The 18,902-nt window shown below is 45.1% G+C and overlaps 1 protein-coding gene across 1 annotated transcript in view; it reads left to right on the forward strand.

Annotated features, from left to right (window-relative positions):
* Nucleotides 1–3,869, forward strand: part of nlrx1 (NLR family member X1) — a 130,846-nt gene extending 126,977 nt beyond the window's left edge. Inside the window, 1 exon segment of the mRNA XM_085796606.1 lies at nucleotides 3,501–3,869. Coding sequence (XP_085652732.1) covers nucleotides 3,501–3,644 — 144 coding nt within the window. The 3' untranslated portion in view covers nucleotides 3,645–3,869.
* Nucleotides 3,870–18,902: the final 15,033 nt, after the last annotated feature.

The raw sequence follows: 18,902 nt of genomic DNA on the forward strand, positions 1-18,902 counted from the left end.
CTGCCTTTTTTTTCTTTTTTTTGTATTTCGGCTCCCCAATGACCAGCGCGAACGAACTTTGACGCCAGTCACGTGACGAGCGGCCAAAGCGGCTGAAAATATTTGCCGTTTTGGGAGCTGTCTTGTCTGACGCCCACCCTCGAGCGTTTTTGACGCTTTGGAAGCTTTTGGTGTGAACGCACAGTGACAGGCTGCCGCCGGTTGCCACTTAACCGTGTCATAGCTCATTACCCTAAAGTTGAACCTGGCTCAACTTCTCCTCTGGTGACGCTTTGGAAGCTTTGGAGGCTTTGGAAGCTTTGGAGGCTTTGGACGCTTTGGGCGCTTTGGACGCTTTGGACGCTTTGGTCGCTTTGGATGCTTTGGACGCTTTGGAAACTTTGGAAGCTTTGGTCGCTTTGGAGGCTTTGGAAGCTTTGGAAGCTTTGGAAGCTTTGGTCGCTTTGGAGGCTTTGGAAGCTTTGGAAGCTTTGGAAGCTTTGGACGCTTTGGAAGCTTTGGAAGCTTTGGATGCTTTGGAAGCTTTGGAAGCTTTGGGCGCTTTGGATGCTTTGGACGCTTTGGAAACTTTGGAAGCTTTGGAAGCTTTGGAGGCTTTGGAAGCTTTGGAAGCTTTGGACGCTTTGGACGCTTTGGGCGCTTTGGACGCTTTGGAAGCTTTGGAGGCTTTGGAAGCTTTGGAGGCTTTGGAAGCTTTGGACGCTTTGGAAGCTTTGGAAGCGCGGCGACGCCTGTTGATGCTTTGGTCGCTCAGTGTCGCCGGGCTCTCATTGAAAATGAATTGACTTCCGGCGTTTTTGACGCTTTGGAAGCTTTTGGTGTGAACGCACAGTAAGGATGTGTTTGGAAGCTTTGGAAGCTTTGGAAGCTTTGGAAGCTTTGGAGACTTTGGAGGCTTTGGAAGCTTTGGAAGCTTTGGACGCTTTGGAAGCTTTGGAGACTTTGGAGGCTTTGGAAGCTTTGGAAGCTTTGGAAGCTTTGGAGGCTTTGGAAGCTTTGGACGCATTGGAAGCTTTGGAAGCTTTGGAAGCTTTGGAGGCTTTGGAGGCTTTGGAAGCTTTGGAAGCTTTGGACGCATTGGAAGCTTTGGAGGCTTTGGAGGCTTTGGAAGCTTTGGAGACTTTGGAGGCTTTGGAAGCTTTGGAAGCTTTGGACGCATTGGAAGCTTTGGAGGCTTTGGAAGCTTTGGAAGCTTTGGAAGCTTTGGAGGCTTTGGAAGCTTTGGAGGCTTTGGAAGCTTTGGAAGCTTTGGAGGCTTTGGAAGCTTTGGAAGCTTTGGAGGCTTTGGAAGCTTTGGAAGCTTTGGAAGCTTTGGAGGCTTTGGACGCTTTGGAGGCTTTGGAGGCTTTGGAAGCTTTGGAGGCTTTGGAAGCTTTGGAGGCTTTGGAAGCTTTGGAAGCTTTGGAGGCTTTGGAAGCTTTGGAAGCTTTGGAGGCTTTGGAAGCTTTGGAAGCTTTGGAAGCTTTGGAGGCTTTGGAAGCTTTGGAGGCTTTGGAAGCTTTGGAAGCTTTGGAGGCTTTGGAAGCTTTGGAGGCTTTGGAAGCTTTGGAAGCTTTGGAGGCTTTGGACGCTTTGGAAGCTTTGGAGGCTTTGGAAGCTTTGGAGGCTTTGGAAGCTTTGGAGGCTTTGGAAGCTTTGGACGCTTTGGAAGCTTTGGAGGCTTTGGAAGCTTTGGAGGCTTTGGAAGCTTTGGACGCTTTGGACGCTTTGGACGCTTTGGAAGCTTTGGAGGCTTTGGAAGCTTTGGAGGCTTTGGAAGCTTTGGAGGCTTTGGAAGCTTTGGAGGCTTTGGACGCTTTGGACGCTTTGGAAGCTTTGGACGCTTTGGACGCTTTGGATGCTTTGGAAGCTTTGGACGCTTTGGATGCTTTGGAAGCTTTGGAAGCTTTGGAGGCTTTGGAAGCTTTGGAGGCTTTGGAAGCGCGGCGACGCCTGTTGACGCTTTGGTCGCTCAGTGTCGTCGGCTCTCATTGAAAATGAATTGACTTCCGGCGTTTTTGACGCTTTGGAAGCTTTTGGTGTGAACGCACAGTAAGGATGTGTTTGGAAGCTTTGGGCGCTTTGGACGCTTTGGAGGCTTTGGACGCTTTGGAAGCTTTGGAGACTTTGGAGGCTTTGGAAGCTTTGGACGCTTTGGAGGCTTTGGACGCTTTGGAAGCTTTGGAAGCTTTGGAGACTTTGGAGGCTTTGGAAGCTTTGGACGCTTTGGAGGCTTTGGACGCTTTGGAGACTTTGGAGGCTTTGGAAGCTTTGGACGCTTTGGAGGCTTTGGAAGCTTTGGAGACTTTGGAGGCTTTGGAAGCTTTGGACGCTTTGGAGGCTTTGGAGGCTTTGGAGACTTTGGACGCTTTGGAAGCTTTGGAGGCTTTGGAAGCTTTTGAAGCTTTGGACGCTTTGGACGCTTTGGAAGCTTTGGAAGCTTTGGAGACTTTGGACGCTTTGGAAGCTTTGGAGACTTTGGAGGCTTTGGAAGCTTTGGAGACTTTGGAGGCTTTGGAAGCTTTGGAAGCTTTGGAGGCTTTGGAAGCTTTGGACGCTTTGGAAGCTTTGGAAGCTTTGGAGACTTTGGAGGCTTTGGAAGCTTTGGAGGCTTTGGAAGCTTTGGACGCTTTGGAGGCTTTGGAAGCTTTGGAAGCGCGGCGACGCCTGTTGATGCTTTGGTCGCTCAGTGTCGCCGGGCTCTCATTGAAAATGAATTGACTTCCGGCGTTTTTGACGCTTTGGAAGCTTTTGGTGTGAACGCACAGTAAGGATGTGACCTTGAAAAATTGCAGTCATCTTGAAATTTAAAGTGGTCAACTTGTCTTTGACCGATGGAGTCAACTCACTCCAGTTTTCATGCCGGTACCACAGCACCTTTACATGTGCCGTCAAAACCGTGGAATTTATGCAAATATATGCAAATTTGCCCATGTTAACAAAGAATTTCAAAAATCTTGTAATACATTCTTTGTTTGTCTTAATGTAAGTAATCAACTCGGTAATTTTCATGGAGATATCTAAAGGTTTAAAATGTTACCCTATTCAGGTGAAAAAAAATGTTTTATATGCTTATTATGGGATATGTTTGGGTGTTTTTCTAAACTTTCCCCTAATGGGATTCTTCTGGGCTTTTTTTCCCTCACTCAGGACATGTTGAGGATACAAAACCAGTTGAGTTTGCTTCTGTTGCAGTTTGTTTAACGTTGACCCCTTTTTTGTCCTAAAATGACTGGACTATTATCTGATGGTTTCTTTTCTACTCCTATATTTAATTACTGTTAAAGGTCCAGTCCGTAATAATAACTAACAAGGTTTATTGTTAAAGTCCCAGTGTGTAACTTATTTGTCTTTTTATTATCAAAAATCAATTTCACTGAAGTGGAATCACAGCTGCATCCAAATGAAAGCTTTCTGGTACCTTAGAATGAGTTGTTACAAGTCGTTACAAATACATAAGTTCTCATAAAATGACTGGACTATAACAACTCAGTCACCATCATTCTCTGCCCCCCCTACAGGTTTTCCTGCGGGACTTGGACTGGGGCCGGCGCCAGCAGCTCAGTCTCTGGAAGAGGCTGCATTTCCGCCGCGTCGAGTCCGGGGTCAGACGGACGCTGAGGATGTTGGAGAGGGACAAGCCGACCCCCCCGCCCAGCAGCTGACCACCCCCCGACCCCCCTGCCCAGCTGACCGGCCGACCCCCCCCCCCGGCAGCGTCTGGATGTAGACGAACCAAGAACAGAGTGAAAAATAGGAATGAACTACTGTAGAAAAAGATCAGAACATTAACTGCATAAAATGCGTGTGAATGCTGAAAGCAGCTGAAAACAGGAATAAATGAAAATATGAAACGATTCAAAGTGAACAGATGTCAGAAGATTCTCCCAGCATGCTTTGCTTTGGTGCCTTCAGGTGAAACATTCTCCCAGCATGCTTTGGTGCCTTCATGTGAAACACTAGGTTAACCTCAGAGATCAAGGTGGCCGCAGTTTTTAGAGCCAGGCGCCGCAGTTGCTCTCCACCGACTGCAACCGACTGTCCCCAACTGCAACCGACTGCCCCCGACTGCAACCGACTGCCCCCGACTGCAACGTTTGCCACGACTGCCACCGACTGTCCCCAACTGCAACCGACTGCAACGTTTGCCACGACTGCCACCGACTGTCCCCAACTGCAACCGACTGCAACGTTTGCCACGACTGCAACCAACTGCCACCGACTGCAACCAACTGCAACATTTGCCACGACTGCAACCAACTGCCACCGACTGCAACCGACTGCCACCGACTGCGACCGACTGCAACCGACTGCCACCGACCGCAACGTTTGCCACGACTGCCACCGACTGCAACCGACCGCAACTGACTGCCCCCGACTGCAACCGACTCCAACCGACTGCAACCGACTGCCACCGACCGCAACGTTTGCCACGACTGCCACCGACTGCAACCGACCGCAACGGACTGCCCCCGACTGCAACCGACTCCAACCGACTGCAACCGACTCCAACCGACTGTCCCCAACTGCAACCGACTGCCACCGACTGCAACCAACTGCCACCGACTGCAACCAACTGCCACCAACTGCAACCAACCGCAACCGACTGCGACCGACTGCAACCGACTGTCCCCAACTGCAACCGACTGCAACCGACTGTCCCCAACTGCAACCGACTGCCACCGACTGCCACCAACTGCAACCGACTGCGACCGACTGCAACCGACTGTCCCCAACTGCAACCGACTGTCCCCGCCTGCAACCGCCTGCAACCTCAGGGCATGATGGGAAACGCGCCGGATCATGATCGGCTCTTAGTTAGGACGACGAACACAACGTGTTGTCGAAAATACTAATCGTTATATATAATGCTAGATTATATGAATGTTGTGTAATAAGGTTTAATTCGTTAACAAATGTATTGTGGGTGGTTGATAATAATAATCATAATCATAATAGTGAAGGTGATCTATTTTACACTCATCAAAACGAGCAATAAGTGATAATGGTGGCATCATTAAACAAATATTAGACCACAATGAAAAGTAGTTATCATTTTAGACAAATCTACTTTGTATGTGAGTTTGATCTAGCCTCGTACACCAGCCTCTCGCCGAAATGCATTTCATTTCATTTCTCAGAGAGTCTGGCCTCATCCCCCCTGCAAGCGTTTGGGCTGGGTGGGCTGGGTGGGAGTAGTAGCATTGACAGACAACCCCATTCAGCCAATCAGCAAGTTGCTGTAGTGACGGGGCGTTGCACCAGTCGGTCCCTGATTGGCCAACGTGTTGTGTCAATCACAGCGGGCGACGCTGATTGGCTCGGCCTTCTGAGGGTTTCAGGCCAAACGCTACAACGGGGATGAGGCCAGACTTTCCGCGAGAGGCTGGTTTACGAGGCTGAGTTTGATCAGTTCATTGATACAAAGTTAAAAGAACTGATGTGAAAAGTGTTCGTTATTCTCTGGCTACAGAGTCAAACTTCTGTTCTGAGAAACATATCGGTTATTTATTGGACAACTGCAGTACAGCATATATAAGAAATCTATATTTCAGTGACTTCCTGTTTGTATTGCCGGCGGCTGGAAACTGCAGCTTCCTGTCAGCGCTCCCGACCTTCCAGACGAGGAGCAGCTCATCTCCAACGAGCCGAGTATTTATCTGCTGCCTTCAGGTGCAGAGTGTTGATGAACCACAACCAGCTTCAGTCGGGGTTTAACTCCCATAATGCAACGGGGCTGTGCTGCTCTCCTCTCCGGACCTCCGTCACTTTCATCTTCAAACTGTTTTTTTAATGAAAAAATTAATGAAAATGTTTTAAACTGAAAATTAAATGAAATGAAAAGTTTGTATCTCCAGTGTCTTCACTTAGTTATGAACATATAGATAGATAGATAGATAGATAGATAGATAGATAGATAGATAGATAGATAGATAGATAGATAGATAGATAGATAGATAGATAGATAGATAGATAGATAGATAGAATACATAAATAACTCTAGTGTGGTTAAATATATTCATGTGTTAAAATAAAGCAGGGTGAGAGGTCAGTGAACGCACCGTGGCCTCTTTCAGCTTCTGTCAGATTGAAACGTTGAACCTCAGAGAGAAGTTTGAGTTTCACATCAGAGACTGACCCAGATTCACTTCCTGTGGTCCTTCACCTCAGCTGCTGGTTCCTATAGAAACCTGTAGGAACAAAAGGCTCCTTCAAAATAAAGGTAGAAAATTAGAGAATGCACATAAAAAGACATTAAATCCGTTGCAAATCCAGGAATAAAAATGGAAATGAGTAAGAAAAACGAATTGAATGAAATTTACTCAAATGATATTAAGAAAAAATTAACCTTTCTAAAACAAAAATACTATGAAACCGTAAAGTAGTAGTAAGTAAATCAGCTAAACTATTAGCTTACAAATTAAAAAAGCAGCAGGCAGAAAATACAATTGATAAAATAAGAGACCCCATTACCAACTCTACGCACTACAAAATAAAAGATATCCAACAAACCTTTGAAACATTTTATACAAATCTATAATATACCCAACTCAAAACGGATGAAGAAGCGATGGAAGCTTTTTTAAAACTCATAAAATGACCCAAAGTGAGCGATGAACAAAACAGATTTCTAATTGGTGAAATTATTACAGATGAAGAAATGAAAAAGGCAATATCACATTCAAGGATAAACAAAGCTTCATCCGGCAGAGTGGTACAAAGAGATGAAGGATTTACTCAGCCGATAAGTGTTTTGAACTAAGGCTACAAGATCTTTACCCACATTTTGGCAAAAAGAATTGAAAATATTCTTCCTCAGATAATAAGTCTAGATCAAACAGGTTTTATTCAGCAAAGGCAGACACAAGATAGCATTCGCCGAGAAGACTTTTGATCGGGTTAATTGGGAGTTCCTATTTCGATTATTGGACAAATTTGGATTTCATCAAATTTTTATTAAAACTATTAAAGCACTAGGACTATATAATAAACCAAAAGCCAGAGTAAAAATAAATGGAGCAATTTCAAACCCATATGGGCTGGAAAGAGGGACTAGACAAGGCCATTGTTGTTCGCATTGTTTATATCGAACCGTTAAGTCAGGGGATTACTCAGAATAATAATATCCATCCATCCATTGTCCGCCGCATTATCCGAGTCCGGGTCGCGGGGGCAGCAGTCGGAGCAGGGATCCCCAGACTTCCCTCTCCCCGGACACTTCCTCCAGCTCTTCCGGGGGGACCCCAAGGCGTTCCCAGGCCAGCCGAGTGACGTAGTCACTCCAGCGTGTCCTGGGTCTTCCTCGGGGCCTCCTCCCGGTGGGACATGCCCGGAACACCTCACGAGGGAGGCGTCCAGGGGGCATCCTATACAGGTGCCCGAGCCACCTCAGCTGGCTCCTCTCGATGTGGAGGAGCAGCGGCTCTACTCCGAGCTCCTCCCGGGTGACAGAGCTCCTCACCCTATCTCTAAGGGAGCGCCCCGCCACCCTGCGGAGGAAACTCATTTCGGCCGCTTGTATCCGGGATCCCGTTCTTTCGGTCATGACCCAGAGTTCATGACCATAGGTGAGGGTGGGAACGTAGATCGACCGGTAAATCGAGAGCTTTGCCTTTCGGCTCAGCTCCTTCTTCACCACGACGGACCGATACAATGACCGCATTACTGCGGCCGCTGCACCGATCCGCCTGTCGATCTCGCGCTCCGTTCTCCCCTCACTCGTGAACAAGACCCCAAGATACTTAAACTCCTCCACCTGAGGCAGGAACTCTCCCCCGACCTGGAGGGTGCAAGCCACCTTTTTCCGGTCGAGAACCATGGCCTCGGACTTAGAGGTGCTGATTCTCATCCCAGCTGCTTCACACTCGGCTGCAAACCGCCCCAGTGCATGCTGAAGGTCCTGGCTCGAGGGAGCCAACAAGACCACATCATCTGCAAAAAGCAGAGATGAAATCAAGTGGCTCCCGAACCGTACCCCCTCCGGCACTTGGCTGCGCCTAGAAATTCTGTCCATAAAAATAATGAACAGAACCGGTGACAAAGGGCAGCCCTGCCGGAGTCCAACACGCACCGGGAACAGGTCTGACTTACTGCCGGCAATGCGAACCAAGCTCCTGCTCCGGTCATACAGGGACCGTACAGCCCTCAGCAGAGGGCCTCCGACCCCATACTCTCGGAGCACCTCCCACAGGATGCCACGTGGGACACGGTCGAAAGCCTTCTCCAAGTCCACAAAACACATATGGACTGGTTGGGCAAACTCCCATGCACCCTCGAGCACCCTGCGGAGGGTGTAGAGCTGGTCCAGCGTTCCACGGCCAGGGCGAAAACCGCATTGTTCCTCCTGAATCCGAGGTTCGACTATCGGCCGAATTCTCCTCTCCAGCACCCTGGAATAGACTTTCCCCGGGAGGCTGAGGAGTGTGATTCCCCGGTAGTTGGAACACACCCTCCGGTCCCCCTTTTTGAAGAGAGGGACCACCACCCCGGTCTGCCAGTCCAGAGGCACTGTCCCCGACTGCCACGCGATGCTGCAGAGGCGTGTCAGCCACGACAGCCCTGCAACATCCAGAGACTTGAGGTACTCAGGGCGGATCTCATCCACCCCCGGTGCCTTGCCACTGAGGAGCTTCCGGACTACCTCAGTGACTTCAGCTTGGGTGATGAATGAATCAACCTCTGAATCCTCAGCCTCTGCTTCCTCGACGGAAGGCGTGTCAGTGGGATTGAGGAGATCCTCGAAGTATTCCTTCCACCGCCCGACGATGTCCCCAGTCGAGGTCAACAGCTCCCCTCCTCCACTGTAAACAGTGTTGGCGGAGCACTGCTTCCCCCTCCTGAGGCGCCGGATGGTTTGCCAGAATTTCCTCGAGGCTGACCGGTAGTCCTCCTCCATGGCCTCCCCGAACTTTTCCCAGACCCGAGTTTTTGCTTCCGTGACCGCCCGGGCTGCAGTCCGCTTGGCCTGCCGGTACCCGTCAGCTGCCTCGGGGGTCCCCCGAGCTAGCCAGGCTCGGTAGGACTCCTTCTTCAGCTTGACGGCATCCCTTACTTCCGGTGTCCACCACCGGGTTCGGGGATTGCCGCCGCGACAGGCGCCGGAGACCTTACGGCCGCAGCTCTGGACGGCCGCGTCAACAATGGAAGTGGAGAACATGGTCCATTCGGACTCAATGTCTCCAGCCTCCCTCGGAATCCGGTCAAAGCTCTCCCGGAGGTGGGAGTTGAAGACCTCCCTGACAGGGGATTCTGCCAGACGTTCCCAGCAGACCCTCACGATACGCTTGGGTCTTCCAGGTCTGACCAGCTTCCTCCCCTGCCAGCGGATCCAACTCACCACCAGGTGGTGATCAGTTGACAGCTCAGCCCCTCTCTTCACCCGAGTGTCCAAGACATACGGCCGGAGGTCAGATGACACGACTACAAAGTCGATCATTGACCTCCGTCCTAGGGTGTCCTGGTGCCACGTGCACTGATGGACACCCTTATGCTCGAACATGGTGTTCGTTATGGACAGACTGTGGCTAGCACAGAAGTCCAATAACAAAACACCTCTGGTATCAGCATCTCTGGTATAAAAATATTAGACCAAGAATACAAGATTTCTTTATTTGCTGACGACGTTTTAATTAGTTTGTCAAACCCTGAAAATTCAATTTTGGAACTACTATCATTCCTAGAGGCTTTTGGTTTGGTCATCCAAAAGACCCAAATATTAAACTTCAATTACAAACCTAGCCAAAACATTACTTCTAAGATTCAAATAAAATGGGATCTAGAGTATATGAAGTATCTGGGAGTCAACATCCCAAAAGATTTATCAAAGTTATACAACTTAAATGTTGATCTATTAAATAAAAAATTAAAGGAAGATATAAGATGGAATCTTATTCCAATATGAAGTTTTGAATCTCGGCTTGAATCGGCAAAAATGAACATCTTACCAAGGATATATATAACAGAGCCAAGTTTTGCCAAGTTAGATAACTTGCCAAGTTAGATAACTTGCAGAAACTGAGAAAACTGAGAAAAGGAGAAAAGGAGAAAAGAAAAAGTGAGAAGAAATGGGGAAACCGAAAGGCGCCGATGGCTCCGATGCTGAATCAGTGCTAGACGCCGTGAACGAGGGCATGGCGGCAATGAGAGAAGACCTGAGAAGATTGAGAGAACATGGAGATGTCGTAGCTGACAGAAACCTGAGAAACATGAACGAAGCCATGAATGATAACCTGAAGGCGTTTAAGCTCGAGCTGAAAAGTGACCTGAAAGAAATAAAGAAGAAGATGGATTCTCTCCAAAAGTCGGTAGTGGAAATCAAAGTGGAAATCAACGAGCTACAGGAAGAAAATGCAAAAAAAGACCAGCTTCTAAAGGAGATGGGAAACAGAATGGAAGAAATGGACCAGCAAGGAAGACTCAACGAGGTGATTGTGACTGGTCTCAAGATCAAGCACCAGACCTACGCAAGGGCGGCTGCGGCTGCAGCCGGCCCACCTGAAGAATCAGATATCAAATCTGTGGAGAAGCAGGTGTCTGAGTTCCTGGCCGGCAAAGATATCGATGTGGATTTCAACAACGTGGAAGTATGTCACCTCTTACCCCGGAGGCAAGAGGCTGGAACACGAGCTGTCGTGCTGAGATTCACCAATAGAAAATACAAGACTGCACTGCTGAAACAGGGCAAGAAGCTCAAAGGCTCAAACGTCTACATCAATGAGAATCTCACCAAAAAGAATGCCGGCATCGCCAGACAAGCTCGCCTACTGAAGAAAGGGGGGAAGATTCAACACACCTGGACGGCAAACTGCAGAATCTACATCAAAACGAATGGATCATCACCTGAGGATGTCCAAATAATACAAATAAGGAGCGAGGACGAGCTGGAGAAATTCAACAACTAAGGTATGGCTCACAAACACTCCATAACATCAACACAGCAAAGCACAAGGGTTCCTACACAGACTGAAAAAATGATGGAAATATCAGAGAGGATTGCTGAACTTGAAAGTGTGGAGCTGATTATAAATCAAGATGTGAACCATACCTTAACAGACCCGAATGAAGGAATTGACCCGAATACTCACTTTTATCTTAACATGACTGAGAAATGCCAGTACTACACTGAAGATCAATACAATCAGAGCATTGAGATGGATGGAAAACTGTCTCTAATTCACTTTAACAGCAGGAGTTTATACACTAACTTTGACCACATCAAGGAATACCTACAACACTTCAATCATCACTTCAACATCATTGCGGTGTCGGAAAACATGGATTAATGAAGACAAAGGAGCGGATTTTTTCCTGGATGGATACAAGCTTGTTTGTGTTAACAGAAGAAGCAAAGTTGGAGGAGGAGTGGCCCTGTTCATTGACAATGAAATTAAGTATGACACTGTACAAAATATGTCTAAAGCTGTTGACCACTTAATGGAATGTGTGACAATTGAAATATGTGTGACAAATGGTAAAAATATAGTTGTAAGCTGTGTTTACAGAGCACCAGATTCAAAAATAGAAGATTTCAATGAATGTGTGGGAGAAATATTATCAGAAACTAGCCAAAAGAGAGTTTTCATCTGTGGTGATGTAAATATTGACTTGCTCAATCCAAAACAAAACACGATGATCGACGAATTCATTAATATGATGTTTACAATGGGCTTACAACCTCTCATCACACGCCCTAGCAGGATCACAACACACAGTGCTACTCTAATTGATAATATTTTTACTAACGTTAACGACATAACAAGAGGACTCCTGATAAATGATATAAGTGACCACCTACCAATCTTTGCTATCTATGACTGGAAACACACTGTGAGACAGACACCTAACAAAAACATTTACATTAGGGTCAGGACCGAAGAAGGAATGAATGCACTGAAAAATGAACTACTGAGGCAAAACTGGAACAATGTTTACAATGAAACAGATGTGAATGATGCATATGACTCCTTTTTGCAAACATTTAAAATACTGTATGACAGACACTGTCCTATGAAAAAAAGACACACAAATCAGAACAAGGAGGGGAAACCATGGCTGACAAAACCATTGATAAATGCCTGCAAGAAGAAAAACACTCTGTACAGACAGTTCCTGAAATTAAGAACGACACAGTCAGAAGTGAAATACAAAAGATATAGAAACAAACTACATAGCATTTTGAATGAACGCAAGAAAGAATATTACAGCAATCTACTAGCAGAAAACATGAATCACACTAAAAAACTATGGGATATTTTAAACAATGTGACAAAAAATAAAAGGGCAAAACCAAGCTACCCTCCCTACTTCAACTATAACGACATGCAGGAAGATAACCCGGGAGTCATAACAAACAGATTCAACCAATTCTTTGTAAATATTGGGCCAGAGCTAGCCAAGGACATTCCTGACTCACCCCTGCACTGGGACCACTTTGATAAGGACGGAGACAGAAATCCCAGCTCAATGTTTCTCTCACCAGTTAAGGCCTCAGAGATTACACACCTGGTCAACAAGTGTGTAGGAAAAACATCTACCGATATTAACGACTTTGACATGAGGCTAATTAAAAAAGTTTTACCAGGTATCATCATACCGCTAACATACATCTTCAATCTGTCGTTTCAAACTGGGACATTTCCCACCAAAATGAAAGTTGCAAAAGTTGTGCCACTGTTTAAGAATGGGGACACACATGAGTTTACCAACTATAGACCAATCTCAATACTGCCACAACTGTCAAAAATCTTGGAGAAGCTTTTCAACAGTAGACTAGACAACTTCATCAATAAACACAAACTGCTATATGACAGCCAATATGGATTCAGAAAGAACCACTCAACTGCCTTAGCTCTAACTGAGTCTGTGGAAATAATCACTGACGCCATTGACCGGAAATTACATTCAATAGGTATCTTCATAGACCTGAAAAAAGCATTTGACACCATTAACCACAATATTTTAATAGCTAAACTGGAGAGATATGGCATTAGAGGTATAGTTCTGGAGTGGGTTAAGAGCTACTTACACAAGAGATCCCAATATGTGAAAATAGGTGATAACACATCAACTTGCCTGGACTTAATCTGTGGGGTCCCACAGGGGTCAGTTCTGGGTCCGAAGCTATTCATACTATACATAAATGATATATGCAATGTGTCCAATATTCTGAAATTAATATTATTCGCAGATGATACTAATATCTTCTGTTCTGGGGGTGACTTGAGCCAACTTGTGGAAACAGTAAACCAGGAAATGGCTAAGCTTCATGTGTGGTTCAATATAAACAAATTATCACTACATCTAGGGAAAACTAAATACATGCTATATGGGAAAAAAGGTTGTAATAAGAGTATTAACATCCAAGTAAATGGAGTGAATATTGAAAGGGTCAGTGAGAACAAAGTACTGGGAGTAATTATTGATGACATGTTAAGTTGGAAACCACACATAAGACACCTAAAAAGTAAGATAGCCAGGAGTGTGTCCATACTCTGGAAAGCACAAAAAATAATAAATCAAAAAGCACTTCACCTGCTGTATTGGGCACTAGTCGCTCCACACTTGCAATACTGTGCAGAGGTGTGGGGTCACACATATAAAGGCTCCACTCATCCCTTGTTAATACTCCAAAAAAGAGCTCTGAGAATCTTGCATTATGCCAACTATAGGGCACACACAAATCAATTATTCATGGACTCAAGAATACTCAAACTATATGACTTGATAAATTACCGTACTATACAAATGATGTACAAGGCCGCGAATAAAAGCCTCCCAATGAATCTGCAAATACTTTTCCTAGAAAGAGAGGGGAGACACAATCTTAGAGGGAACAAGATTCTCAGACAAAGAAAGGTTCGAACTACGTTAAAATCCTTTTGCTTGTCGATCACAGGTGTCAAACAGTGGAATGCATTAGAAGATGAAGTTAAAAACTCAGAGACACTGAATGTCTTCAAGAGAAAGTATGTCAACTCAACCTTTAACCGATACAGAATAACACAGGAGGGCTGATAAAGGTCAGAGACACGAGTCAACAGACACTGTGCTGAGACGGCATGGGAGCATAACAAAAAACATTTTGTACCCAAACAATACGTTTAACCAGAGAAAATTGTATGTCAAAGGTCTAAGCCTGACTGTTTGTGCAGGATGTTGTTATAATGTCTATCAACAAAGTACAGATAAATTAGGGTGCTAATGCATGCTGTGACATTACTGTGAGAGATCAGAGTACTGAAGAACTCAACTGAGCCCTGCCAATCGATAAGCTGAGTTCAATCAACTGGTCCACGATGGATTTGCTGAGCTGGTCACTGAATGCCATTGACAGAGTGTTCTCAACCAGGCGTGCGGGCTCTGGAGAACCCAGATGCCCGGACGGAACCTTCATCTCCGGCTACATCTTGGATGGATGGGAAAAGTGGAGAGTCCTCTGCCTTGCCGCACTGGATGTGGAGGATGTCGAGGACGTGTACATATTCACGTTCATGACAATCGGGATGTTCACCCTGGGATGCGGTATTTTCATGCAATATCAGAAAATGAGGAAGATCGCCTCCGAGCAGAGCAATGCGAGGGCGGACAACGCCACTACTCGAGGTGCTGTGGTCGGGATACGATCTGACATCACAGCAGTTCGTGAATTCGTGTCAATATTGCGAGCTGACATGGCCAAAACTCGGGAGGATATGGCCAAGTTAAGCGCGGCAAAGGCTGCAGAGGAGATGGATGATTGAAAGAATATGGCAAAAAAGGGCTCTTACTCCACACCATCCCAACAAATAATAAGTACACTGGACTTTGCTCTCTGTCAATTGGACCATTCTATGACTTTGTGACAAGCCAAGCTACAAGATGAGACTGTTGTTCACTCATGACGGACAAATATGGACACATGTGCAAACACACACGTAATCTGTATGTACTGTCTAGAGCTAAACTTCAGCTCTGTATACTGCCTGCTGCCAACATGTCATGTCAAATGTCATAAGTAAAAGTATGTTATATTAAATGTAAAAAAAAAAAAAAAAAAAAAAAATTATGTTATGATCTGTATACTATCTACTACCGTAACATGTTATGTCAAAATGTCATAAGTAAAAGAATGTTACATCAAAATGTAGTGTGTGTGTATGTATGTATATATATATATATATGTATGTATGTATGTATATATATATATATATATAATAATAAGAAAAGAAGAAAAAAAGCAAAAAGATATGTATGTATGACAAATATTCTTATTCTGTGGGTAATGGGGGCGGGACTAGATAAGCTTTTGCTTCTCCCGCTTTTCCCTTTCGGCCATGTATTGTATTATTTGATGATGAAGTGTGATGATGATGATTTAAATTGACATGCCCGAAATAAACAAATTGATTGAAAAATGAACATCTTACCAAGGATATTATATCTATTCCAGACCCTCCCAATTGAAATAAATGATAAACAATTTAACGAATGGGATAAATTATTATCACGCTACATTTGGCAGGGGAAAAAAAAACGAGAATAAGGTTCCAAACTCTTCAATTATCAAAAAATGGAAAAGGGTGGACTGGCTCTTCCCTGCCTAAAAGATGACTACATATCAGCCCAGCTAAGGATTACAAAGCAAGTTGGAAGGAAATTGAAGAGAACAAATCGGGGACGATGCCAATTCAAGCAAGAATGGGGGATAAAAGACTAATTAAATGTCTGATGGAAACAGGAAATAAATGGATCAACCTAACACTGAAAACATGGTTAAACGTTATCTCTAGAAATGATATATTAGAAGAGGTGAAGATTCTGAAATGGTGCTGCTACGATCTTGACTTTGCCCCAGATAAGATGGATGCCACCTATAGGGGACGGGTTATTGGACCTCGTTCAACCAGACAACACTGAAGAGCTTCCTGATGTTGAAAAGACTACACGGTCTCTACAATAGTGACTACGCCACCACCTAAACAGCACTATGTTAAAAAGTCAAAAGGCGTTGGAAAACTGTTTATTGAAAGTGTTTATCGGTGCTTATAGGACAGATTCCATGCTTAAAGGGATAGTTCAACATTTTGTCAAATTGGCCCATTGCCATAATCCCTATAGTCATAGCAGTAGGTTCGTTACCTTTAATTGTCGGTGCAAGCTATTTTTAGAACGGCGGAGCAGAGCCGTGAGCTGCTCAGGGCTACGCTACAGAGGCTCATTATGGGATTTCTTGGTTTCCCTCATCAAACTCATCAAATACACAATCCAACAACTCCACAACGCTCTGGTGGACAAGTTGTGACCTGCACATTCACCACGCTATGAGATAATAACACAACGTTACCACACAGAGTTGTTAAGTAACAACTGTAAACTGTAAACTGTCTTGTCTGTAACAACATCTCAGTCCTGGGTGATGATCCCTCCTCTGTTGCTCACCCTGAGCTTTCTCCTGGTTTTCCCTGTTAAAAGGGTTTTCCATGGAGTTTCTCCTCAGTGGATGTGAGGGTCTAACGCCTAAATTCCACTGGATGCGGAACGGCTGCAGATCCGCTCCGGTACGGCGGCGGAGCCGTTACGTATTAATTATAATCACCGTGGCAGCGTCCACCGACTCTGGGTCCGCTGCGTCGTGGGTCCGGAACGGCACCGGCATCCGGCAGCCCTCGCAAAAGATACGCAGAGCTTCTATTTTTGCCGGACGCCGGAGCACGGCGCATCAAGCAGCACAGAGCAGGTCGCGTATGACAGGAAATCGCAGGCAAAATACAAAATAAAACATCCGGTTAATTTTCAAAATAAAATACACCATGTTTACAGCGGAGCATATTTCCTGCTTTACACCTTGAAAACGTTGTAATGGGCAGCGACCGGCCTGAAGTCAGCAGCTCGGAGGTTTTCAGACATCATTTCACCCCGTTTACACCATGGAGCAGGAGATAGTGATTGTAAAATCAAGTCAGGTCAGCACCAAGTTGTTTCTCTACTCCTCCTCTGGATTAAATTAATTGTTTTTGATTTTGTGGTTCACTTTATGGAAACTACAACCCGCTATATCGCGAGATCACGTGTTCCCGCTGTGCAGCGGAGCCGCAACAATCAATATCACGGACGGAACCGGTGTGAGTTGACGGAGTCGGAGTACGCAGCCGTTCCGTAGCGGACCCGTTTCGTAATCGTTCCGCATCCAGTGGAATCCCGGCGTAAGGACAGAGGATGTTGTTATGATGGGATGTAAAGCCCTTTGAGACAAACTGTTTGTAAAAACGGGCTATACTAATAAAATTGCCTTGCCTTGCCTCACCTCCGCTCATTTGATTGTGCAACTGCAGTGGGTGATTTATTAATACGTAGTAAGAAGCTAATGTAACAGATGTGCACTCACTCCACCCATAAAGGACGTGCTAACCAACTTGCCAAGCGGTTGTCAACCTCTTGGCGAAACGGTTAGCATCGTGAGACCAGGGTTCGAACCCCACCTAGGGCAGGCCGTGAGAAACACAATGCAGAGGGCCAGATCATCAGCTACACTAAGACTACCGTTTAAACGCACACATCATTTTGAACTCTTTATAAACAGAAAGTAGGCAGAGTTTGTATCAAAATTAGGGCCGGGACTTTAACGCGTTAATTACGATTAATTAATTACACCAAAATTAACACGTTAAAAAAATTAACGCATTGTAATCGCACTTATTTAAAAAAAAATTAATTTATTTTTTTTTTTTCAATTTTTTTTTTTTTTTTCTCACGTGTGTCTACGTGCGGTGCGCCCGGCAGTTTGAGAGGCTGACTGGCAGAGATGAGAGCTGGTGAAACGCTAGCATGGTTATTTAAAACACCATCTCTGATCTCTGCCTGCACATAGATACACAGACACGGGCGCACGCTAAATGCGCTATAGCGCTAATTGCTCAGCTGCAGCGCTATATCTATGACCTGTCACTGTCACAGGTGCAGCTCATCTCATTATGATAGGACTTCACCCTCAGAGCTCTGTCTTCAGACTGTCCTGACCTGTCCCTGAACATCACACAGGGACAACATGGAGCTGCTGTGTGATTGGTTACTGAGTTTTATTAATGTTTACATCAGGCTGAGTTCAACAAATCAGTTTATGCTACTGTGATTTAAGTAGCCTAGTTAAATACTACAGTAATTATCATAGTGTATTGGAAGGAAAGACCATTTAATCTGTATGTATCAAATATCCATTAATGAATTAATGGATAATTTGCATCCCTAGTCTGTTGGTCTTGGTTAAGTACCACCTTGAATGCTTAAGCTTATGTATTCAGTCATTCAATGGTACTAAAATCCATGTGAAAAAAAATGCTTCTCACTGTTCTCAGGTCAAATATTCATATGCGATTAAAAATGCGATTAATTGCGATTAATTAATTACAAAGCCTCTAATTAATTTGATTAATTTTTTTAATCGAGTCCCGGCCCAAATCAAAATATGCTTTTTATAACGAAAAAACACATTCTACGTAACAATTTATGCTCAGCAGCTGTTGGCACCCCCATACAGTCAGAATGGTACGGTCTTGGTTACATAACAACATTTTCCGAAGATTCGACTACGAGGTTGATAGTCGAATCAGACCTCTCCGAATCGAATCGTGGAATAGTCGACTATTGGAGGTCAGCCCTTGGTTGAAAATATTTTTCATCAGTTTTTCTTCAACATGCACATTTATCAGTTGTGTTGTTGTTTCAGGATCCAGCAGCAGAGACCAGACTCTCCTGAACCCAGCTGTCTGTTTTTAAAGACCCCCTCCCATGAAAATCGTGTTTTTCTTGCTTTTCACGTGTTCCCGTGGTATTTTTTCTTGTGTTAGAGCACATATCAGCAGATCAGCGTTTTTCTGCCTTCAAATTGCTGTGAACCAATGGCAGACGCAAACTGGCCGTTTCAGGGAGACTGGGGTTGACGTGTCACA

The sequence above is a fragment of the Trachurus japonicus genome, chromosome 13 (assembly GCF_045865225.1).
Source record: "Trachurus japonicus isolate A0001 chromosome 13, Traja_1.0".
NCBI lineage: Eukaryota > Metazoa > Chordata > Actinopteri > Carangiformes > Carangidae > Trachurus > Trachurus japonicus.